The sequence below is a fragment of the Strix aluco genome, chromosome 12 (genome assembly GCF_031877795.1).
Source record: "Strix aluco isolate bStrAlu1 chromosome 12, bStrAlu1.hap1, whole genome shotgun sequence".
Classification (NCBI taxonomy): Eukaryota; Metazoa; Chordata; class Aves; order Strigiformes; family Strigidae; genus Strix; species Strix aluco.
In genome coordinates, this window is record NC_133942.1 from 18775736 (window position 1) to 18801341 (window position 25606).

Genomic DNA, 25606 nt, shown 5'->3' on the forward strand with positions numbered 1-25606 from the left:
CACGTGGCAAATATCATGCCACTCTGACCAGCAATGTAGCCGTTACCTTTTTATTAAAACCGAAATACTTGTCTTGCGATTGTTGCAGTGCATTGAGTTAACAGAAGAGGTAGATCCTTGCCCTTCCATACGTGAGAGTGAGTACATTGCCCGGTGGAAGGAGAACAGAGGAGAAGCCCCGATAATAAATTCTGAAAATCTTGGTTGCAACTTCACAGTTTCCCTACTGAGCAAAAAGCATATGTTGCAGCCAAACACCTTAAATGGTCAAGGTGTTCATATCTAGGTCCTGATGTTATAATCAGAATAGTTTTGTTGGAAAACAGGCAAGTGTGTTACATGGTAGCTTTTTTTGCCTCCTGCAAACTCCTCTGCTAAAAGAAACCCAACAAAGGCTGAAGATTGAATTAAAGTAATTTTCACTCCTCTTGTTTTCTTAAATAGGCTTATCAAAGATAATTGAAAATGTTTCCTATTTCTTAAGCATGTTTTATTAGACTGTTGAAATAAACCAGAACAGATAATTCTCTATCTAAAGAGAAAATTCAGAGCAGCTGTGTTAGTTGATTCAAATCAAAGGTTTGCAAGGAAGCTAACTCACATCCCTCATGCCCATACTGGGATGCGGGAAATTGCTTTCCAGTCCAACAGATTTGGTTGCTTCCTGAATTTAAAAAATCTCCACATCATCTATGTTATAGGTATCTAAATTCTTCTCCTTTCCATTCCGTCTTCACTGTGGGTTTGTGCCTTCCTACAGGAAAGTCCTGTGCTCTTCCCAGGTGTGATTCTACCCCTTTCCATATTTAAGCTCCTTCCCCTTTGCTCTGTCCCTCTCTTCAGCCTTTAACAACATTGACAATTCATGGTCCCCACAAAGTGAACTGCAAACACACAGCTGTGCGTTGATATCTTACTCCTGTGGTAAAAAATACTCTTAGCTAAGCTTTTTGGTGGATTTGGTTTTTTCATTGGCTTGGTTTTGGTTGTTTTTTTTGGTTTTTGGTTTGTTTTTTCTTTTTTATTATTTATTTTTGTTTGTTTGTTTTAAGCATCCAACCAGTTAATTATTTCCTAATAGTCAGGTTAGGGCATAGCAATTTGGGGGGGTATTTCTGTTAGCCAGTATTTATCTTCTCTCCCTCATCAGTACTGCTGTTAATGATGAGCATTTAAAATAATGTCAGATATTATCTCAAACAGAGATATTGCTTACTTTACGTGTGTTTTATGCCCCCATATTTGAGGGTACTGTGGTGACTTTATATAAAGGTTGGTTTAGCCACAGCTATTCATAAGACTGCTTTGGCAATGGGCATTTTTCATGTAGTAATCCCAGACCAGTTTATTTTTTCATGTCTTCAGGGTTCATTTCTCATAAGAGGATGGATGTGTTAGCATTGAGATTGCACTTGCATTTCAGTTACCGCTCCTCAACTTCTCCATGCCTGTTTTTCTCTAGAGTATGGAGAATTAGTTGCAGTTTGTTTGATGTCATTATATATTTAAGATGTCAATTTCACGTGGCTGGACAAGCCAGTCTATATTTTAGAAAATTATTATGAAGCCTTTGGATTTCTTGACCCACAAAAGTTTAAATACTGCCAGCGTTAAGGAGTCGCAAGCTGATTTCTCTTGTTTGCAACATCCTAGTCCAGTCACTTCTTTCTGCATAATGGAACTTGAATTATTTCAAGTTCAGCTACCATATGAAATAATTTTGGTGGGTAATGCTTAAAAGGTGTTCAGATAAGTACACCAAAATTTGGCTGTTTAGCCCAGATTCATTGGACACAGATAACAGTCCTGGCCTTTGAACAAAACTATCTTTTTTTGTGGGTTGTGAAGTCAGTTTTAGCATTTCAGTTTTGAACCTGGTCATGATAGGAAACACAAAAATTATGGAAATAAACCTTCCTTCCCATCTTCTACCTCCAAAGAAAAACCCTGAAGGTGAGAAAATGTGTGCTTTTCTATGCTTACCTTCATGGGCTTTATAGCTTGCCAGCAGAGTGTTGATCATACGATATTACATTGTAGCCTAAAATACGAAATCATAAGCAGTCTTTCACCTTGGTTTTTGTCTGGATTCATTTTGCTTGCCAGTGTCAAGAATCCCCCATTTTTAAGATAAAACACTATTGCAGTAAAAGATAAATAGTACATAATTGAAGTTCCCATGCAATGTACTTTCTCAAGGTGCTGAAAAACAGTCACAAATATAAATTATTACAGCTCTTGATTCAGGGTTAATTCATATATCTTACGTTAACTGCAAAGAAACAAAAAGGTTTGTGAAATACTTAAATCCAGTCAAACTGATGAAGCTGTTAAAAAAAGGAAAAACTAAGGAGGCTTAACCCATGTTTAAGGCAAACTAGAGCTGAAACATGAACCAGAGTCAGTGGAGCATTAACCAGGGATTTGGGATTACTTGTGTGATTTTAGTAGGCACTTAGGTAGTGGACATTATATAAAAACCCAACACAATCAGGAAACTGAATAGTAGACTTCATTTGAGACATGTTACAGTATTGCTAACTTGGATGTATTTGGGATAGATCATTAATTAGATGAAAGATTTTGCAAGGGAGGTATTAACACAGATCTTCAAGCAGGGATTAGGTAATGGAGTATGCCTGTATTTTAATTTCGCAATATGAAGAAATGATATTTCTGTCTCAGACTGTGTTGACACTTGAATCGGCAGTTAGGAAAATGTGTCTTTTAGAATCACAAGGCATAATATTGTATGCTCGGTTTTTCCTAATGCACTTATACTGCTTTTGGGTAGAGGATCATCTGTGCCTCTGATGTCAAGTGGCTCTTTTGCGTTCACCCTTAGCATTAATATGTTAACAGAATTTGAAGCCAAAGTACTGTTCTTCTTGCAATGTGTATGCAGAAGCCTAATAAGATGATCAGTCATGCAGCTTCTTGAACTTCAGATAGGACCGCAAACAGTGCTTGTTAGTGAAGGTTTTTGGAGTCTGACAAGCCCAGTTAGTCTGGAGAGAGCCCTCTCTCCTCTGGATCCTGATTTATCAGTATTCTTTGATGGTTCTGGTAAATGGTGTCAGCTACCTGATCTGCTCCAAATGCATTGTGCAAGCTGGTTTCTTGTGGTATAAAGAGAATTTGTGTCATTGGCAGGGCTTCAGCTTCATGTTGAAAGTCAGACTTTCCTCAAGCACAGTGTTTTGTGACTAAGCCCTAGGCTAGTAGTGTTTCATGGAAAATGGAATAAGGCTTCCCTTGTTTCCCATACTCTTTATGAAGTGCTTCAGGATTTTGATGGGAAAATGAACTATAATTTTATCAAGCAGAAAAGTTTTATGCGTAAAACCCGGATGTGTTGCACAATAGATTCTTTCTAGTGGTGTATAAATAAAAGCATTGTGACAGAATGATTCTTATTTATACCTATTGTCATTGAATTGACTGTTCTAATTCAGAAACCCTGATTTACCAGCAGAGGTAACAGATACACATCCTTTGCTTAATAGCTGAAGAACAATAAAAATACTAAGCAGGCTTTCACCTCAGCATCCAGTTTGAGAGCACCTAAGGATACAGGGAGCAGGCTTTATCTTGGGCACATGAAATCTATTCTAAACACTTCTGGAAAACATCTCCTCTTCCTCTTGAACCATCCAAATATGCAAACTATGTTTTTAAAATCAGTGGGCTAAGATTGCAGTCTAACATGTCACCCCCTCACCCCTCTGATCTTTTCCAGGTACACAGACATTTGGCGGCCCCACGGGTTCCTCGGTTCAGAGGTACAGTATTTGGGGGTACCATGTCTCTTCTGGTGGGACTCCTGCAGTGGGCTCTGGTTTGGACCCCCAAAAGCCTTCCTGTCACCAGTGCGCTTCAGCTGAAATCACAAGTTGTCAGGCTTGTGAAAATCAGTCCTGTATGTCTAAAGGCTGAAGGATATTTTAGATCATAGAATATGAAAGTCTGTTCTAGGTTTTATCTCTAATAAGGCTTTGTGTTTTTTCATAGCTAATATCATATCTGATTATCTATTATCAAACAATACCAGTTTACCCTGAGTTGTATTTTACACTAAAGTAGTTGTTCCTCCCTTTGGTTAATTCTGTCTATATTTCTATAATGAAGGCCAAAACAATCATGTTTTTGTACATTACTTTTCATCCTTGCAAGCTGTAGAGAAGAGATAATCTTTCTGGTGGGTGCTGGCTTTAAAAGCACTTCCCTGGAGGAAAGATGTTTGTGGCACTGAAGAAGCTGGGTGTCTGGTCTCTGTGTCACTCTGATAGCTTTGGCTTTATTTGGTGGCTGGGAGGCTCTTCACCCCTGCTCGCTGCTGTTTTCTCCTTGATTTCATTTGTCTTTCAGTTGTTCTGCTTTTGGTTTGTGTTGTACTTCCTTTTGACAGACTGTGTCCTTTTCTTTAATGCAATAATAGTTTTCTCCGTAATTTCTTATTCTTCCATAGAAGCTGAAGAATTCATAAGCTTGTGCATATAAAGACTGGTAGAAAATATCTGGTGTCCCAGAAATGCTGAAATTAATACAAATAACCATTGCTGTTTGTGTGGTTTAACAGTGTGGTTTCTGTTAAAGAATCTCACTGCCTTTTCAGAGATCATTAGATGTCTTTCTCTGGAAGGAGATTTCTCTTTAAAGGATGTGTGTGTGTCTGTCCTTCCTGTCTGAAATACTGATGATTAAATGCCAAGACTGAGTCGTGTATGTGCAATATTGGCCGTGTAAATGGGCAGATGCTGCGAGCTGGTTAGTGGTTATTTGGCCACGGGAGCAGCAGAGGGTGCTATGGCATGGTTTGAGAATGGAGATTACTTAAAAACGGATAAAAGGATTCCTTGAAATACATGAAAAACTTGTGGATTGGCATTTTGTCTTCGCTTTGCCTTCTCTGGTGTAACACCATAAAGCAACCTGTGACTCTATTGGATAATAAATGCATTTGTCCTTTTAAGAGAATCTATCTATTTAATAGATGCTTTGGGAGAAAAAAATAAAAATAAAAGCAATCTCTTCCTTTCTTGGTTTTAGCATATCTGAAGAGAGCAGCAGTGTCCCCACTGGTAAAAGTGTAACAAAAGTCAGTCGCACCTTCAGCTACCTCAGGAATAAAATGTCCAGCAGCAAGAAGAGCAAAGTAAGTGCTTCTTGTGATTTATACAGCCATGAAATACCCACAGATAGCAGAGATGAATTCTGCATTTCATAGATAGCAGAGATGAACTCTGTGTTTTCATAGGGTGGTATTTATGTCTTTACCTGACTTCCTTTCTTCCATTTGCAAGGGGAGGATTGTCTGTGGGGTAATAGGGAATAGCTACATGGGAAGCCTTAGCAACCCAAAATTTAAATGCATCTGAAGTGAGTTTTCCTGTGCAATGTTTTGGCCTCTTTTTCCTCACAGAATGAAGCTTCATTTGTTATAGAGAATAGATGGTGCTCCAGCATGAGTTACAGCTTTGCAGTGATTGATTGGTCTAATTTTTACAGAACCTGAGAGGTGTTTAATAAAATGAGGACAGGAGCTGTAAGAAGGGACTGGCTGCCAAAGGCTGTATTGTGTTTCCCTTTTATTTTTACCTTTGCCACAAAGTTCCTGTGCACTGCTGGAGAAGTTGCTCAAACCGTGACCTTTAGTGACGGCCAATATTTATATTTTCCCCTTCTTTCCATCCTTGAAACCCTGGACTTTAATTTGCTGAAGTTTAAACACTGCTCTGCACAGCTGAATTTCCTGGGAACAGCACTGGTTACAGAAATAATTACATTAATGCTAAATACTTCACACAAACAGACTGCTGTTACCTTAGATTGTCCCCTGAAGATCAATATATGTTTCAGGCATTTTTGGCTTGGTTGTATTTTTTACTTGAATCTCACCTGGGTTTATCATGTCTGACAGAAGCTAAGAGCACCTTACCTCACAGTGGGCAATGTGTATTATATAGTTAGGTGATGTGTAGCTAGTATGTTGGTAAATGCTATTGGGAGGCCCCTGAGACACATGATTACATATTCTGATGAGTGTCTGAATAGAAAATGGGAGACAAAATGTGGCATAATGAGCATTGTGCCTATTGCAGAATAAAGCTGGGCTGAAGCATACACATACGGGGGGGTAATGTTTCATCTGCACCAGCAAACTTGATTTTAGCCTTTCCCAACAATAAGCACTTGATGTTTCAGCCTGAGTGTTCCCCTAACATAGCTGGGTTTGTGTGCTCTCATGGTCCAGTGCACATTTTGATACACATTTTGAAAGATTGCATCACCTTTGCAATGAGGTAGCAGCTGTGGTGAGATCAGTCACCCTAATGCACAGTTTCTCTTTATGGATCTGCCTTTAGAGATGCAAGCTGCAAGTAGCAGTGGCTCAGAGCTGCTGCTGAGCAGCTTTAAGACAGTGCTGTTCCCTGCAAGTACAATGTCAAAAAAAAAAATCTGTTTACATAGAAACCTCTGTGCAAACCACTGGTGAGACGTTGTAGAGCATGTTGCACAGTCTGTGAGTGATACTGGAAATTTGTTAACTGGCTCTTCCACTTCGGGTGAATAATCTCTAAAGCAAGAACTGCAGATACATATATATGTAAAAGAGACCTGGTTGGGACAGGTAAGAAAATAGAACACGTGCTTAGAAATATTTACCCTGTTGAATAAGTGTAGTCTGATTTCACTAATTTCATGATTGTGTCTGAAACTGTTTATAAAAAATTGCTCAAAAATCCCAACAATAATACGCACTACAAAAATTGCAGCTTGTATCAGTTCTGATATTTTTACTAACTAAAAAGCCATAGTATCATTCAAATTACGATTTCTTCTCTGCTCGCAGTGGAATGTTTGCATTACATACCTTTTTAGAGCTTCAGCTGCACATTTAAACAATTTAACCTAAAAATTCTTGGGAACTCTGATTTCTCAGAAGCATTATGGATGATGAAAACCTGTAAGAGTTAAAAAGAAAAACAACAAACCTTGAAAGAGGAAGTTGGACAGGAAGAGTTGGTTTCTGCTGCTGTCTGGGCTGTCAGGAGGGAGGGAGGCTTCAACTGCTTTCCAGCTAGGTTTTACTTTTCTCCAAACCTTCAGAAATGCACTGTTTTCTAAGATGAACCATAAAATAAAGCCCGTCTGAGCCTACTCTTGGCAACAGCTCTTTTTGAAAATGGTGTAAATAGTTATGTAAAAAACCCCTGAAAATAAAAGGGGTGTTTGGAGAATTACCTGAAGGGGATACTGATAGAAGTTTATCCATGTCTGGCATGTATTTTATGTTATTTGGAGATTAGTCAGCAAATTTCTTGAAATCAGCAGCATGCACTGATTGACGTTTGTGACACATAAAACATGCAATATGTCAGTCAATTAAGAAAAAAAGACAACTCATTTTCTTCATTTTGGTAGAGAGTTTCTGAGAAACGCCAACAAAAAAATTAGCGTGAGTAATTTCTCTTTTCCCCTGACCTGTGCAGTTATTAGGCAGTGCTATACCACCAACAGCGTTTCAGTGGCTATAGTAAGGGTTGTAAGTGTTTGAAAGGACTAGGAGACAGGGAATAATTGTGGCCTGTAGAGCAGGAAGAGCGCAAACACGTGAAACCTTTCTGTCTGGGAAATCTTCTGCAGCACTTTGTTTACTGAAGTACTACATAGCAACACCAAGGTATGTTAAAATTCACTTTTTCCATATCCCAAACATCACAGAGGGTTTGATTTATCACAGTCTGCCTTTTTAAATGGGTGGTCTCTTGTTGATTTATGACTTCTAAAATATTAATCCCATCCTTTACTGCTTGTATTTCTTTTTTTTAAGTATTTTTTTTTTTAGCAGTGGAAGATACGGTAGGGCGAGATGAAAGCAATAGCAAAGTAGCTAAAATCATCTTCAAGGAAGTTAGCAGCAATCGTCCCGCCCTCCCCTGTTTGCTCAACTCCTTGCTGACTGCCTTCCCCCCGGCCGGCCGTGCTGGCAGCTCTTGGCCGTCGCGATGGGCTAATGCTGGTGGGGAGCAGCTCTCCTGCTGCCAGGGGAAGGATGTCGATAAAATGGAATAAGTTTGCTGAAGTACCTCAAATAACAGTGAAGCTAGTAGGACTTAAGCATTGGGAGGTAAGAGCTTCATGATTATTTTGGAGCGGGACCTGCTGCTGCGGCACACGGTCTGTTATTTTGGGCCGTATGACCGATTTGCAGTACCCGTCGTGGCTGTCAGTGCACACTGGTGCAGGTTCAGCCGTGAAGCCGTGCTTCGAGTCGTTCTGGCAGCTCCGATAGCACAGGAAAATGGTTTTGTTTTTACAGTCCTTTTTTTAAAAAAAAATTCCAGTAACTGTCATAGCAAAAAATTTAAAAAACAGAATTAATAAAATCTCATTTTGAGACCTTGTACTTCAGTGGTATGGCTGGCATCCCGTGTATGAAGTTTGCTGTTTCCTCCTTAAAAGTGGTGCACCCATTTCCTGTTTTTCCTGGGGTCATTCAGCGTTAATTAAAATGGTTTTTTACAGTGATTTTTATGAAGACAGGGTATTATTCCAGACTAGAATTACTGGGCTTTGCAGTAAACATGAGATACATTTAAAGTATAGGATGGTGAATCTCCTTTCAGCATTTTAAGTGTGAGAGTCACAAGATATGCCTTGAGCATAGGGTGATCTGTTCTCCAGGAGCTTCACCAGTTCTGGCAATAGAGCAAAACTCTAGGTGTCAGCGTGGTACCATTGGCTAAGGACTAAACTGCAGAGTTTTAGTGCTTGAATCCTGCCAGGCTTGACATGGTTAAAGTGGAAGGAAACGGGGATGTTGGAGGTTTACCTGGGTCGGTAATCCAAGCTGGTGCCTCAAAGGAGTCAGAGATAGGCTGCAAAGCAGACTTCTCCTGGCAGGTTTTCTGCTTCAGACAGGATTATTCCATACAGTAATGCTCCTGGTTTTGCTTATTTGGAGAACAAAATAGCATTTAGGGCCAGTAAAAAGACTGTCTGTTTATGAGGCTTTGCAGGGAGAGACTCCGACACTGACATTTTGCCTGGGGTTTGTTGGGAGAGGGGAGACCTTAGGCTGAGTTACTGATTATTTGAGTATGTCATCAAAGGCTCAACAGTTTCCCTGCGGATGGCTGCAGAGCTCAATACCACTTTTAACTGCTTCATGGCGGTTGCTCACATGGGCTGCTCTGCAGCTCTCTGATATTTAGGCTGTGACCAATATTTAGCAAAGGGCATGTGGCATACAAATAACAAAATGCAAAGATAAGCTTACAAAAGCCTTTACCAATTTGTGGTTAAGCTTCTCTTTCAGATGCCATGAAATCTGCAGTAACAGTTAAAATACAGATCTGGAGCTGAATTGTATGGTAAACATTTTGTAGGGTGGTACGTAGAAAGTCATGGAGTTGCTACAATGCAAATCTGGAGTTTTTCTATAGAGTTTCCTTTAAAAATTGTTTGGGAGAATTCCAACTCTACAAAAGGCTGCAGGGAAAATGTTTCAAATTTTTAGTATTTCGTATTTTCTGGTTTGGGTAGTGATAGATAGGTAAGCAAAAACTCTGCTAAAAGTTGGAGAAGTTGGCTGTGCTTGTCATCTTTCCAAAGCTGAGTAGCTCAGAGGTTAAAACATGGCTTCCGGATGACGAGATAATCTTTTATGGTGTTGCTGCTGTTCCTCAGCCTTTCTGTGGTGCCGTATTTTGTGAGTTTGAAAGATCCATTTCCCCAAAAAGCTTCACATAGTTACTTGGGGTTGCACGAAACTGTTGAAAAAGTTGCTAGTCAGAAGGAAAACGGAGGTGGACATATCCTGGCAGTGATGCTGTACAGCCACCAAGGAAGGGCTCATGTTCTCCATTAAAAATACAGTTGCAAAGCATGAGTCTTACAGTTTGGCCTTAAAAATTGACTGTGTTGAAAGTTTGATACACGTTATACATGGGGTTTGTATTTAGCACAATTCATTGAAAGTGCTGAACAGATTGATGAGGCCCAGAAGAAGAAAAGAGGTGGGTCATCAAACCAAGCAAATAAAGGTGTAAGAAAACAGCTGCCTTCAGAACAGACCCAACTTCATCTCAGCTGGTGAGATACCCATGCAGAAGGTTCTGTGAATCAATAGTATGTTAATCCACATCCATAGGGGCTGTAAGCTGATTTTTTAGCAGAGCTGTGCAGACACATGACTATTGTTAAGGTGTGTGCTGATCGATATCATCATAGTGCCAAAGGCCAACACTGAAGAATTTGTAACTAGAGAATAGCCCTCTGCAAAGTAACGAGGCATTTGTTCATTTTGTCTCGGCAGGAAAAAGAGAAAGATAAAGAGAAGGCTAAAGAGAAGGACAAAGATTCGAAGGAGAAGGAAAAAGATAAGAAGCTGTTAAATGGACATCTCTTCACTGCAACCTCTGTTGTAGCCCAAGCAACCTGTTACCACTGTATGAAACCTTTCAATAAGGATTCGTACTACTGTGCAAGTAAGTCAGGAGTTTTTCCCCCCGCTTCCTTTTGTTTTTCATTAAATCTTACATGGGAAATGTGAACCTTATCCTTTATTTTCCTCTTGCTTAAGGTTGTGGGGTGGGAGGGAGACTTTGGAGATAGTGATTCATGGAGCAGCGTGTTGCCTTATGGAAGCTGGACTGAAATGAGTTGTGGCTGCAAGGAGGTGTCCTGCAACCTCGTTCCTAGCCTGTGCTTGGACATTGCAGCATCCAGTGGGGTTTTCTGCCCCTGCTTGTTGGAATGGATCAGTCAGCTGGAGGACTTTGGTTATTTCAGCTGCATGTTATGGCTTGGGGCTGAGGTGTTCTGTTAAGATGGATGGAGGACAGGGAAAGCTGGCTTGGATCATGGCTTTTATTTCCAATAGGGAAAAAAAAAAAGTCCCACCAATCTGTAGTGTATTGCTTTAGTTCTCTGAAACACTGTTTCGGTGAGCCCTCAGTGAGAACAAAAAGGAAATACGAACCCTCTTCTCCCTTTATACATGAAATTGCATCACAGGTCAAATGGCAGGTGCCTGTGTGCATGTGAAGTACGTGCAGTACAATGCAGGCAGTACAGGAACCACAGCGGAGGGTTTCTGCGAGACTGGTGATTTTGTTCTCTTTTCTTATCAGTTTCTCATGCCTGTAGCTCAGTAAGGTCAGCAGCATTTGTGTGGTCGGGACCAGAATGGTGGCTGGTTTATGCAGTGACCCAAAGCTACAGAATATGTCTTTTTCCCACTGCAGCTCAGGGCTCTGCGTTCCTCACTATTTAGTAATATTTTTCACTCCACTAGCCTAGAGATGAGTCAAAGCATGTATGGGAATTGCTCCCAGGCTGGAACAGGAGGCTCTGTCTCTTTTCCTTTTGGTAGATGAGCAGCATATACAACATCTCTAGTGAGTAAGGGAAGGAACAGCCAGTTGAATCCAGAATGGCGGTTTTGAGTTTCCTGGAAAAGAAGAGATTTCAGCAAAGTTGTTTGCATGAGACACGCTCTGTGTCAACCTGATGGGAAGTGGAAAACATCAGCAATCATAAGGTCTCAAATGCATCCTCTCCCTTTCCCCATTCAACTTTCTTAACAGCTTCTGAAGCTACTTAGAACATCAAATATATCCTGGTGTAACTCTCTATATCCCTAATGAGTTAAAATAATCCAACGTCGTACATTTTAGCATAGATGTTCTTCCCTTAGTTTTCAAAGTACAGCAGAAAATTAGTGTAAGTTTTCTGCATTGACCAGAAAATGAATGCCACAAGAAAAGTTTGGTGAGGGGCCAGGTGTAAGCTTACATCTCAGAGTGGTCCTTTCTCCCCTCGCATCTTAAAAAGCCTTGGAAATGACTGATAACCAGCAGCAGAGGCTCTGTTGTTCCCGTGCTGTTGGAGACCTCCTTTTTCCTCCAGAAGTGGCAGTGTTTTACTGCTACCATCACTGCTGTCTTGCTTATGGATGATTTTTTCTTAATGCCTTTTAAAGTGCTGGATCATTTAAAGTCAATGTCTCAACTTTTTAATGATGCCCCCAGCTTCCTGAAACAGCTAGTCAGTGCTGAAAGATTTAGCGTGTTTTAAAACAAATGGGCAAGCAAAAAATCCTAATTTTTAATAGCTCTCTGCCTGGTCTTTTTTATTTTTTATGATCCGTGATGCAGAAAGGAAGCTTTTTGAGGTTTTAATTATTAATACCAGTGATACAGAGGAGTTGGAGGAACTTCCAGCCTGCTGAAGAGCTGAATTGGAGGAATAAAGTCCCTGAAACCAGATTTTCGATCTAAAAAATGAAAATGCTCTATTGCTAAATGGTACATACTAAAGAGATGCCTTCAGGCTTTCAAGGCTTGAGTGTGAATTTAATGGTTCTGAATTGTCTCACTGCCTCTTTTCATGCACCAGAAGCAGGTTCTGTCCCTCTTCCTTGTTTGATCTGAAAAATGATACTGCTTGTGGGTTTTTGCAAGAACATGTAGGTTCATTTCTTCTGTCTCTCTTGCACAGGAAATTGTGGGACATTGACAGAATAGCAACGCCCTATGGCCTTATCCTTACCTCTCTCAAAATATCAGAAGAGTTACTGGATTCTTAAGTAGACCCAAATGTCAGAAGTTTTAGGAATGTGAGCCTATTTTGTCATTCTGGATGTGGAATTTTTCCCTTTCATATTTCTTCTAGAAATAATTCAGAACTGTATGCTACCAGTGTAACATACACTTAAAATATAATTCATGACCTGTGTTAAATACGTGTTTTCATGAATGAGTGGAAGTAACAGGTTTTCTCTAAGCTTCTGAATCTCATCTGAGAGTGTTTGAGTTGTGATCTTTCATCTGTCAGAAGAGTTAATGCTCCAAACCCAATTATCAATTATTATGAAAAAAACAGTTTTAATCATCCTTGAAAACTTTGATTCCCCAAAATCTGCTGGCAGAGATCACGGGCAGACTCAGGGTATTCTGAAAAAGATACACAGCTTTTGCTCTGGCATATATACAGCAAAGAGTGGTGCTAAAGCATGATGCTCATTGCATTGGTAAATGTTGTGGTTTCAGACCAAAACGGTGGCTTCAGTCTAGTTTTCAGCAGGAAGTCCCAACCTCACACACACGGTCACCTAGCAGATGCTCCTCTTACTTTTTCTGATAATCCTGTAGTACAGTAACACTTGGTTCCTGTACTGTAAATCTTGGCTATGTAATGTCTGAGTTTATGTCAATGAATTTTCCTGCCGTTTTCCTGTCTTTTGGATCCCATAATCCTTTTCTCAATAAGAACAGTCTTTGTGTTTTCAGAGAATATATTTGCCCTACAACTGGTTTGTGTTTCTGCCTCCTCCTTCTGCTTTCCACCTTCCTTTCAGAGGAATAACTCCATCTTTCTTCTTTCTTTTTTTTTATTTGATATAAGACCCATTAGGACCCTGGCAACTCAACCTTGCATTGATTTGTAAACAGAATTTCCTGTTAAATTCCATGAGGAAATCTTGTTAACAAACAAGGGATTAATTATCCAGGAAAACAGTCTGTGTCTCAGTATGTGTAGCTACTCGTGTAAACCACAGTGATGCCTGAAAGTTGTAATTCTCAGTTGTGCAAGATAACGGTTCAGATTACAGACTGCAAAAACTGACCTGTTTTCTGTGTGTGTTTGTTTAATTGGTTGGGTTTTTTACTTTTGACAGACTGCAATGCAATTGTTCACAAAGGCTGTAAGGAGAGTTTCGCTTCTTGTGCAAAGGTCAAAATGAAGGTAAGAGATTTCATCTACTGTAGTGAATAAACAAAAATGTTTAAACAATTTAGCATGCAGATACATAACGTCTTCTACCATATGTCCCAAAGTTACCAGCTTGTTGGAAAGAACTTTAGCCCCTGTGCTATAATGAATAATTTCTTTGGGCTCTCCTGAAATTCCCCAGAACTACATGATAATACAGTAGTTGTCCCTGGGGCTCTGTGAATGCTCCAGGACAGCGCCACAGGGTGCCTGTTGGCAGCAGATTCCCAGCATTGTTCCCTGCAGTACGCAGGGACCTTATGAGGAGATTGTCCTACGCTTCGGTTGAAAAAAAACTGTCGCTGGCAAAATTCAGGGGTGTCCAGCACCCTTAAATGCCATATGTCTTAATTCTCAAATGCTGCATCCTGTTATGCAGCGTCATGTGTACATAATGCATAATGAAAACTATAAATATGTGTGTTGTTTATATAAGGAACGTGCAGAATTTGTGCTAGCCCCAAATGTAAGGAACGTCTTCTGAAGTGTGGTTCTCCAAGCTACTTAATGTTTATACATTTATGGTTATCCATTCTTTTCAGTATTGTCAGCACTTTTCTCATTTTCCTATTTGCTGCACACTTTTCCATTTGTTACTTTTCCCATTTCGTCGATGGCAACTCAGGGTGGGAGTGTGCATGCGTGCGTGCATATATACACACACATACACACACACACACACACATATATATATATATAAAAAAAATACACATACAGCCAAGAACTGACCTGTTCTGAGAGGATTCAGAAAAAACATAGCGATTTTATTTCAGTTATGTGTCACAGGCTGATGGAAGAAGTGAGGAAGAAATTACAGTGAATTTCATTTTTCTTTCAGCCACAGAGAGGGATGCTGCAGGCACATGATACCTCTTCATTACCCACAGTAACCATGAGAAACAAAAGTAAGAAAACTTCCTTTCACTCTGCTTTGGTTATGGTCTGTATCTGCCGTTCTTAATTGTTCTGATAACTAATATTCTATATTATGAAAGATAAGCATTTATCAAAGCAGGGATAAGAGCATCTTCTGTGCATGATAAGCGATGTTTGGGATTTCAGAAGTTGTACTGAAGTTGCACAAAGTTCATCCACTTCTGCAGTGTCCATGTAGCTTTAAACAAGTGTAAAGTCGTCTCAGATTTAGAATACTACTTGACTTCTGTAGCTTGCTGCAGGCCTACAGCTGATAAGTCCACAAAATCTGCAGGACGCAGCCTATGTCCACAGGTGTCTAACATTGGAAAGAATACAAGTATTAAAACTATATTAACAGAGATTGATTAGAATACAACTGGAGAGAATGCTTGGTCAAAGCACTTTTTTTAATTAAATAGTCTTATGCTTTGAGGTAGTAAAAATGTAAAAATTTAATTTTGAATAGGAGCAATACTGAAAACGTTTCCTGGCTGCGCTGAGATATACACTGCACTGTGGAGCTACCCAGTGTGACCGAGGGCAAAGAATAGGAGTGAGATAGCCCACGTGGGCTTTGTAGTGCCATGATTTGATAAGCTTGTTTAGTGATAGCTTGGAGATCACTATACAGAACCACACTGTATGATACAGATGTACTCACTGTAGTGTTTACAGTGAAATTCAGACGTATCGCTCCAGATTCAGAATTGCATCTGAAGAAGGGAAAACCTGCAATTAATACGAAAAAATTAATTAAAGGTATGTGATAGGATAATAAGATAAGGATTAACGTTTCTTTGTGGTACGTACTGATAGAGAAACATATCTTAAAAAGTTTGACCAGAAGCAGGAAGATGTATATAAGTATAGGCCCAGGGAAATTAAAAAGCAACATAGTAGATTGCTGCATGTGATTATATATCAAATAAAGCCAAATTCAGTTTCCCAAGTGTATGTTTCTGGACTTGCAGATCCCACCTAGATCTTTAACTGTAGTACAATGCAGTCAGTTCTGCACAGGGGTCGATGTCCTTTCCTTCATACGGCTGTTTCTAACAGCTGAGATGTCCTGGTGATGACTCTAGAAAGAGGAAGTTAATTTTAGAGCCTGGTTTCTTTAAGTCATCATCATCTCAGTTAACAGTGCAGTTGCATGAGCTGACTTTTCTCTGACACTTCCCTTCCAGGCTCACAACCAAAGGAGCGCCCTCGCTCTGCGATACTTGCTCCTGATGAAAACACCGTAACCTCAATATTCAATAACAGGAGATCACAACAGCCTACAGCACTTTCGAAAAGTGTCTCCATACAGAACATTGCAGGGTAAGGTTTCTCCCTGTGTGCATGAGTATGTGTGTATTATCTGACGCTGCAAGCATAGAGAAATTCGGATCTCATTAAAAATCATGTACTATGATTTGTGTTAAAGGTACAAAAGAGGATCACAAAAACAGAAATACTCGTATTACGTATGATACCATCAGTTGTCTTCTGCACAATCAGATTGTCAGGGTTAGTTTAGTCATGGCATGAGTTCAGAGGCATCTGAGTTGGCCTGGGTGTATTCAAGGCTACTTCATAGAGATGCTCTGGGCTCCAGGAGGAAATTCCCTTGCCTTCGGCTGGGTATAGTATTAACTTTTGTGTCCATAACAGAGGCACACAGCTGCGGTCTTCATGGTATTTTAGGACTGCATTCTACGTAATTAATTACAAAAAATCATAGAATAAAATCTAATTTATGGTTCCTACACTACCTACATATTGAGCAGTTCTACACACAGGCTAATAGCATGGACTGGCATGTTCTGGACAGTTTGTATGCCCTAGCTATTAATGGTTCAATTTATTTCAGTCCACTTTTCTGATCTTTCTCAGAGCTAGTGACAAAGACTCTTAGATAGCATTTTTGCACTGCTTGCACCAAGGACAATGAGGATGGGAAGTGACTGTAAAATGGAAAGTAATGAAAAAGAGTTATCCAAACCGTAAAACCTCAGGTGTGATTCTTTATAGAAGAAGCACCATCACTTGGAACTATGGATCTTACAGCCTGCTGAGCCCCAATGGGTAGTTGTTAGAAAACAATTAGTAAAAGTACATTTCTGTACATAACTGCCATACTTGCTTTGGTTTTCAGTTAATATTTAAAATGCATTTCTTCAGTGTATTTGAAAGAATATTTGGCTAGGCTTTTTATGTCATAAACAATATTCTGTATTCTGTTTTTCTGCAGGGTTGGGAACGATGACAACTTAATACACACTTGGAAATTCCTGTCGCAGTCAACAGACTCCTTACATAAAATCAGCAGGGTGAATGAATCCATGGAGTCACTGGTTGACGAAGGTAGGAGAATCCCCATGGCATCTATAGCAAAAGGAAGGTCTCAGTGCTGCTTTCCAGAAATAGAAAATTCAGTTTGGCATTTCAGCAAGTGTTTTTCTTTCTAATGGACAATTAAAGTGCATTTACTTTAATCTTAGAATATTAGTAGCATAAACTAAAACAAAGCCCCACATAGTAGTACCTTTAGCTTGTTGAACTGTGGGAAAATGTTCAGAAAGTTTCAGTTACAGTCGAGTTACTTGGAATTTAGCTGAGGGACAAACATTTCCTCTGTTGTTCTGCACCTCTAGCCCATTCATACAGCCACAGATTTTGCACTCTGTCACCTTTTTCATGCTGATGTCTTGCATTTTGTATTTTTTCTAGAGTGGGGTATTGTTTAGTTTTGTGGGTTTAAAAGTGAAGTCAGTTAAATATTTTTTATATATCATGCTTTTTTAGGATATAACCAGTACTTTTACATCTTAGCCAGTATTTACCTGAAAAGAACAGAATGGTCTTTATTTATTAAGGACTAAACAAGGGCATGCTCATGGTGATAAGAGAAAAATTTTCCAGTTCCTGCACAAATGAGCAATCTTTCTTAAAGATACATATATGTGTATGTATTGTATGTAGTATTCTCTTCTACCTGCATCAGTTCAGGCTTTCTGAGCTTGAAAATACAGACTTTAGATAGATCTAAAGTCAGATCTAAAGATAGATCTAAAGATAGATCATCACTTGATTCAGTGATGTAAATGAGGGAAAACAAACTGGGCGTTGTGATTGTTTTATTTATCTGCGATGTTGTCGCACTGCAGATAAAGAATCCATTGTCTTTTAACTGAGCTGGAATTTGGTCTGTTTGAAAACGGTGAACTAGTTTTGTGGAACTAGCAAATAACCTTTAAAAGTGTTTTTCATAACCTGGTCCTTACGTGGTGTAATTCCATATGATCGTTTTTGTGTCAGTGAATGAGAATGTGTGTGATGTCTGTGGTATGACAGTGAAGCCTAAACCTAAATGAATAGACAGGAATCTCAAATGAGACAAGTTACCCACATCTTAATGGCACTTACATCGCTCTGTGAAGGTGCGGACATGAATGAAGGACAGCTGATGGGAGACCTGGAATTAGATTCCAAGCAGCTGGAGGCAGAGTCCTGGAGCCAAGTAGTGGATAGCAGGTTCCTACAGCAGCAAAACAAAGATGTTGTCAAACGGCAAGATGTCATTTACGGTGAGATACCTGCATCTTAATTTTTCGCTCATTGTAGATAGCTTCTTGATGTACTCGTATGCATGGATTTGGGAAGCTTTCGTTCAGTGAACAGGAACATTGACTTGGTTTCCTCAGAAGCTGAAGTTCTTAGAAACATAATGTATTCTGTGAAAGATTTCTTTCTGCGTTTCACATAACTGGAAGCCATCAAAAAAACAAATCGCCTCTCCTCATTTGTCTGCTGATGACTCTTAAACTCTGTTACAGCAGAGCAGCTAGCTAGGAAGTCTTCTCCTGCCAGATGCTAAGGCCATCCGGTATGGGAAAAGTGCACTATGTTTAGACTGTCTGGCAGTGAGGTGTTAGGAAGGAGCAGATAACAGTGCTGAAGGTCCAGACCTCAGTAGCAATGTCCAAAGCTCTTATTGTGGGATTTCTGCTCCCCGTTTCTCCCATACATGAAACTGTTGATCGATGTTTCAATACCTAACATGAAATTTTCTGAAGCCACCTGGAGAAGCCCAATTATGGAAGAGCTTTCTAATGGCAGCTTTTCCTTCTACTGTACACCCACGTACTCTACAGTGACCTTGGTTTTGACCTTGTTCTCATCCTATACAGAGCTAATGCAGACAGAAATGCATCATGTCCGCACCCTGAAGATCATGAATGATGTATACAGCGCAGGGATGTTAAAGGAACTGCAGTATGATCAACAAGTCGTGGACAAGATCTTTCCCTGCCTGGAAAACTTGCTGCACATCCACAGTCACTTCTTCCAGCGGATTCTGGAAAGGAAGAAGGAGTCGTTGGCAGACAAAAGTGAAAAGAACTTTGTTATCAAGAGGATAGGCGACATCCTAGTGAATCAAGTAAGTGCTGGAAAATGCTTGTGCTTCTGAGAGCACAGCTGGAAACCAGGTGCTCTTCCTTTCCTCCTGTTTATGCCTGTTAGATAATCACAGTTGATGGCACCTTTACTCTTCACATTTGTAAAAATCTCCACCTCTGCTTTTTGAAGAACTTTCTGTTCTTTCAGAGGAAAGTCTAATGATGAAAATTAGTTGTTTATTTGACCATAGCCTGGAGGGTAGGCAGTAGCCCACAGCAAAATATGCCCCATGTGTCTCTTGGCTGAGTTACTGACCTGCTATTTAACTTTGGGTGGGTCATTTTGCTTTTCTTTATCTGCACTTTCTCCCTTCTTTTTCCCTGTCTTGACTTTTTTGTTGTTGGCTTTTAAACCCTGTCATTAGAATCCCAAATTTTGCAGTAAATGTGAGCTCATTGAAGTCCCAAACTCAGCTCTTTACTTTCTAGAGATCTACTTGGTTGGTTTAGGATGCTTTGGACTAATTTGGTTTCATCAAGTTCTTTTGAGAGACTGGCAGGCACTGCTGGGATATCACACCAGGAGCTCAGTGCAAATTGGACCTCTGTGTCTCATGTCTTACAGTTCTCTGGTGAGAGTGCTGAGCGAATGAAGAAAACATACGGCAAATTCTGCGGGCATCACAATGAGGCAGTAAATAACTTCAAAGATCTGTACTCAAAGGACAAGCGTTTTCAGGCATTTGTCAAGGTATGAACTGGTAGAACAGACATAGTCGATGGAAAAAGTGTGTCCTTTCTGCACTCTGGTGAGCCTTTTGCTACAGAACTGAAATGTCCATCTTTGTTCCTTAGAAAAAAATGAGCAGCTCCCTGGTGAGGCGCCTTGGGATTTCTGAATGTATCTTGTTGGTAACACAGAGAATCACAAAGTACCCAGTCCTTTTACAAAGGATACTGCAGTACACCAAAGGTAGGGACCAGTTCCTCTATTCTAAGCATGTATTTGTTCCTCCAGTGTAAATTTCTTGGATCCTTTTTAGCTGAAGCGGACTTTCTTAGAATAGACTGACTAATCCAGTCATTACTGTCTCACACCGCTGTAACAAGATAACTCAGTTTCATATCTCCATTTAGGATTGGTTATTTGGGTGCCTTGATATAGTTGTTATAAGTCTGTCTGTAGCTAATTATGGAGCAACATGCTTAGACGCCAAAGTCTCTCAGCTTGCTTTTTTTGGTGATGGCTAAAATATGTGATTAGTTTGTGCATTTCATCTATACTGTCTTATATACAAAGTATATTGGAATAGTCCCCAACCTCAACCATATATGTGAAAGGTGTTGTGAAACTCTCCTTAAGGGACAAAAATGCAGCCTGTCTCATGAAAGTATCAAAAAGTTATAATGCAGGAATTTGAGAGGGAGAAGAGGAAGGAAGGAAGTAAAATCAGGAAGTTAGACTCCACAAGAATGAAGTGAAATAGAGGTGTTTCTCTTTCTGTTCAAAGAAAATGAAGTGGAACATGAAGACTTGACTCAGTCATTAAACCTCGTTAAAGATGTGATCGCTGCAGTCAATAGCAAAGTCAGCAATTATGAAAAGAAAATGCGTCTTGGTGAGATTTACAACCGGACGGATAGCAAGTCCATCATGAGAATGAAGAGTGGCCAGATGTTTGCAAGAGAGGACTTGAGACATCGGAAGCTCATCCGAGATGGGCCTGTTTCACTGAAAAATGCAGCTGGCCGATTAAAAGGTAAGACTATGCTGCCTTCTGCCAGGGAAGGATACAGCTCGCCCTGTCTGGCTGTAGGATTAGTCCTCAGATTGGCGTCTCCAGCCTTTATTTATTCTTCTGCTTTGAGAGATTTTGGCAGCAGCGTTCCCTGTGCTGTACACCCACTTCCCATCACAGCGTTTCCGATTCCTCATGTAGTTTCTGGGGTAATAGATTTTTCCTCCTGGTGACTGCGTGCCTGCTGAAGGCTTGTGTTGCAGTGACACCTCAGTGTATTAGCCAAGGAGCAGAGTTGCTGGGGAATCCTTTGGGCCAGGATGGGGCTGCAGTTGCCCAGAGCAGTGAGTCAGATCTCCGTGCCACGATGCGCATGTGCAGCAGTTCCAGGAAGCGTGCTTGCTGCATCCGAAACCCAACCTCAGCTTCCCGCTGGCTCTGCCCACCAGCAGCACTGCCTTTCCTTTGCTCTGAGACCTGCAGTAGGGCTGTCCAGGCTCAGCCTTACCATCCTGGTTTCACTGGGATGCCAGAGAGGTGTCCCAGGCATTTGTAGCTCTCGAACCTCCTGAGCTGCTGTCATAAACTGTTCAGGAGAGGCTCTGGTGTCCCTGGAACTGCCTCTTGTTTGGTCAGTGTTTTCTTGAATTGCTTTTTGGTTATCAGGTGGAAATAGTTTTTCTAAGGTGCTGTGCTGTGCTGAACACTGAAGTTCTCTACTGAATTAAACACTAAATCTCCCAAGGAAGCCTTCAGCTGGGACCATGGCAGCAGTAGAGCAGACAGAGCTGTGTCTCAGGCTTGGCAGGAGGGCTGAGCTTTCCTTCGCTCGCTCCAGCATCAACTAATTAAACCACTGTAGTTGGGCACGAATGGGAACTGGCAGCCTGCTGCCATGCTGTGCAGGGAGGCAGTGATAACACGAAATTCCATATCGGTTATGATTTATTTTGAGGCTTTGGAAACAGGAAGTTTACAGATGGTTTCTAGGCACCCAAGATTACTTTAGACTTTAGATGGTGGATGAAGCAAGTTATGCTGCTGTTGTGAAATCTTGTGATAAGTACAGTCTGCATTTGCATTTCTAAGTCATAGAAATGCATAAACATACCTCCGTCTGTAGTGCGAGCTCCCAGCAAAAGCAGGTCCTGCAGACAAGCTGCAGAGCCCAGGGAGAGTTGCTAGTTCATACATTCAGGCTATTTTGCAGGATTTGAAATGGAGCACAAGGAAGTAGAGGAAGAATTTTTCTTAGAAGGTTTTAGCATATCCCCTCTAGCAAAGTGCAAAGACGATAGAGAAGGGGGTCAAATGCCGACTTTTGCAAACCTCCCTGAGCTTGGAGTTCATTTTGCAGCTTTGATTAAAGTTTCATGGTTCTTTTATCTTGAACGGATCCTGTCTTCCCAAAACAGAATGGAAGGAATTACCCACGGGATGATTTAACTTTTTGGTTTGCTTCCTGTCTGTCACAAGCTTTCCCAAGTACATTACACAAAAACTCTTTGTACTGAGGGCTCTGGGTGGGGCATTATACTTGGTAGTTGCTGTGCAACTTTATGATATGTCATTAGGAGACTTGGAAGGCTGTATGTGTACTCTGGGAAAGGGCTGTATTCTGATTTAAAATTCTCTGTTGGCTTGATGTTGTGTTTCCTTCTCCCGTGAAAGAAAGCCAGGTCCTGCATCTCACTCAGGCTCTGTCAGCTCCCCTCGGAGTCAGCAAGAGTTGTATTTGTCTGTGAGCAGAATTAGTGGTGGCTCCTGAAGTCAGTATTTCCTGGGAAAGAAACTGCAGCTGACAAATGTTGTTATTGCACGATAATTTACACTCCGCAAACCACTCATCAAGAGAACCATAAAACCCCAAACTTCCTGTGCAGATATTTTGCTCAGGGGCTAAAATACTGATTGTTTGAGAAAACAGGGCTTCTATTCAGTATGCCTCTCTAGCTTTCACTGTTATGCCCGGGTCCTAACTGTTAGAAAGCATGTGGCTGGAGAGGAGCACCCCTGCTCGGACAGATGAGAGAAAGTCCTGCAGGTTTCCCAGGTGCTGTTGTGTTCTGCTTAACGCAAAATTGGTTCAGAGCTAACCTGACAGGGCTTCTCCAGGAGCTGCCCCTGCTCCTGCTAACTGGGAGGTTGACCCTGCTCCCAGGATCTGCAGAAACAGCCCTACTGCTCCCCAGCACTGGTGTTAATAAAAGAAATCTGGTTTGGGGTGGGTTGCATGGTTATACTGCACTGGTATGCTTTTTCTTTTGCAGAAGTCCAGGCTGTTCTCCTCTCTGACATGCTCATATTCCTTCAGGAAAAGGACCAGAAGTATGTCTTTGCCTCACTGGTAAGGCTTCAACCTTTTCTCCTCCTTCCTTTTCTCACATGAGAGATTCTTGATGTGTGTTGTACAGCGAAGCCAGCCGTTGCCTGCTAAACAACTTAATTTTCTTGCTTATTACATTTTCGTTTGCTGAGCAGACTCCATTCTTTTTGATAGGAAAACATGTCTTCATGCCCCACCTCCCCTTTCTGCAGTGCCTTGGCACAGCTGACAATTGGCCCTGAAAACCTGCCTGTCACTTGATACACTTACTCCTTTTCAGTTTGTGCAAACTGAAGCAGTGATTGGGGTGGGAGGGGGCAGTGGGATAATGCAAACATAATAAAAATGAATCTTAGCAGAAGGAGATGTCCTAATACATTGTGAGCCACTATGGGGGGTGGGGGGGGTTGAAATGCCACTGCAGTAAATCTAATAGAACAGCTTGAAAATAAATGTCAGAGAAATGTATTTGTAATGCACAAGACCAACAACATTAGCTTTTGAAGGCAGGCCTCATGAAAGGGCTTAGGCACACTGACCTGCTAAAGAAAACCTGGTACCTCACTGAGTCTCTTGGGGCTGTACCTTGCAGGCATGGTCTAGACTGGCTAAACCTTGTGACCTTTCCACTCTTTGAACATTTTGAAAGCTAATAATTTGTTATTCCAATTCCACCAACAATCTGCACAGACTCAGTGCCCTACACAGGGGGAGTTGATTTGCACACAAGTCCTGCTAGTGAACCGCTACCCAGTCACCCCAGTTGTAGCATCCTGTAAAATGCACAAAGGGGCTGACTCATATGCAAATGGCACAACAGCAAAGGGACGTTTTAACTGAGCAGGCTCATTACACAGAGACCATAGCACACAATGAACGTCATCTTACACACAAGCCTTCTCCATCATAAGAGTCAGCTACGAGCTTCTGAGAACAGCAGAGGTTTTGTGGGATTTGGAAACAAGATGTTACTCCGTTCTAGGGAGTGATCGTGAAGATAATGTGTGTGAAGCAGGCACTAGCAAGCTGCACTAAGTTTAAGGGGCTGTGATATTAATGACAGAGAAAGTGTGGGCAGGAGGAGATGAGATCAAAGGTCTGCTGGAGTCAGAGCAAAATATGGTAGTTTGCAAAACCACAAAGTCAATTTTAAATTAATTCTTTGTTGAAATGGAACAAGGTGAAATGGCTTTTCCTACAGAACTGATGGAGGAAAGCAAGTGCTTCCCTGTTCTTTGACCCCATTAAAATGATTAATTTTTTTAATTAGCCAGTAGGTTCAGAAAATGTTTACAACCTGAGAGAGATAGCAGTATGGTTACTGGGACCGGTTCAGTGCTAGTTTGCATCTGGGAACTAGTACTGTTCACCTCCCTCACCTGTTTCTTTCTGTCTGAAGGACCAGAAATCCACTGTGATCTCTCTGAAGAAGCTGATCGTACGAGAAGTGGCTCATGAAGAGAAGGGTTTGTTCCTGATCAGTATGGGTGTAAAAGATCCTGAAATGGTGGAAGTCCATGCCAGTTCCAAAGAAGAGCGTAATGGCTGGATACAGATCATTCAAGACACAATGAACACCATGTAAGCTACCAAGCTGTTCTTGCCAGGCAGGTGGTGCATGTGGTCATGTTCTGGTAGTAATTGAGACATGTCTCTTGTCCAGGGATAGAGATGAAGACGAAGGAGTCCCTTGTGAGTCTGAGTTTGAAAAGAAAGTGTCGGACGCGAAAGTGAGAGGATTGAAAGGTAAAATCCTGCCTGGGACAGAGCTGGGGAGCGGTTTTTGAAAAACTTACAGGAGTTGTGTTGGGTTTTGTGGCTGAACTGTGGCTTTTTTCAAAGAAGTGAAAATCCTGCATCCAGCAAATAATTGCAATCCTTGTTTGCCCCTCACCTTGCTCACACTGGTTTTTTTTTCTGAGCCTGCTGGGTGCTGTTGCTGTGCAGGATTGCTCAGGGCACGCTTGTATCATGAGGTTCCACTAGATGGGGCCAATATCTCAGTAATCACTCAGTTTCCTCGCCAAAGCTTTTTATTTTCTCTCTTCATCTCTGTTTACTGTTCACCCCCACAGAACAGCTTCAGCAGAAGGATAAGCAGATCCTCCTCTTGCTGGAGGAGAAGTCTAAAATCTTCCGGGACATGGCAGACAGTTCTGTGCAGGAGGACATGCCAGGCTCCAGGCTGCTCTTCAGAGCCAACACAGAGGAGGCACCAAAAGGAGAGGCCATTATGAAAACTGCAATAAATGAAGGTGGGCAAGTCAGGGTGACACGTTAATTACACTAACCAACAGACCCACCTTCAGTGAAGCCATCAGTCCGGAAGCACCGGTTTTGCAGGGGAAGTTTTCTCTTTGTCAGAATAACAGCACAGATAAGGAGATATTGCTACTCATGGAATTGTCTCAGGGACAGGTAATGAGGGTCAGGAAAGGAAGCAGATATTGATGGCT

The 25606-nt window shown here is 41.1% G+C and overlaps 1 protein-coding gene across 7 annotated transcripts in view; it reads left to right on the plus strand.

The window, feature by feature from the left end:
- The window catches only part of AKAP13 (A-kinase anchoring protein 13), a 224372-nt gene that overhangs the window by 184695 nt on the left and 14071 nt on the right, over positions 1-25606 (plus strand). For all 7 annotated transcript variants that reach the window (XM_074837772.1, XM_074837774.1, XM_074837775.1 and 4 more), the window contains 16 exons: positions 3740-3782; positions 5050-5155; positions 10322-10493; positions 13688-13755; positions 14621-14687; positions 15888-16023; positions 16937-17049; positions 18126-18272; positions 18876-19126; positions 19711-19836; positions 19941-20058; positions 20597-20845; positions 23095-23171; positions 24550-24731; positions 24814-24896; positions 25226-25405. In XM_074837772.1, the coding sequence (XP_074693873.1) occupies positions 3740-3782; positions 5050-5155; positions 10322-10493; positions 13688-13755; positions 14621-14687; positions 15888-16023; positions 16937-17049; positions 18126-18272; positions 18876-19126; positions 19711-19836; positions 19941-20058; positions 20597-20845; positions 23095-23171; positions 24550-24731; positions 24814-24896; positions 25226-25405 (2118 nt within the window). The remainder of the gene's footprint in view (positions 1-3739; positions 3783-5049; positions 5156-10321; positions 10494-13687; positions 13756-14620; positions 14688-15887; positions 16024-16936; positions 17050-18125; positions 18273-18875; positions 19127-19710; positions 19837-19940; positions 20059-20596; positions 20846-23094; positions 23172-24549; positions 24732-24813; positions 24897-25225; positions 25406-25606) is intronic.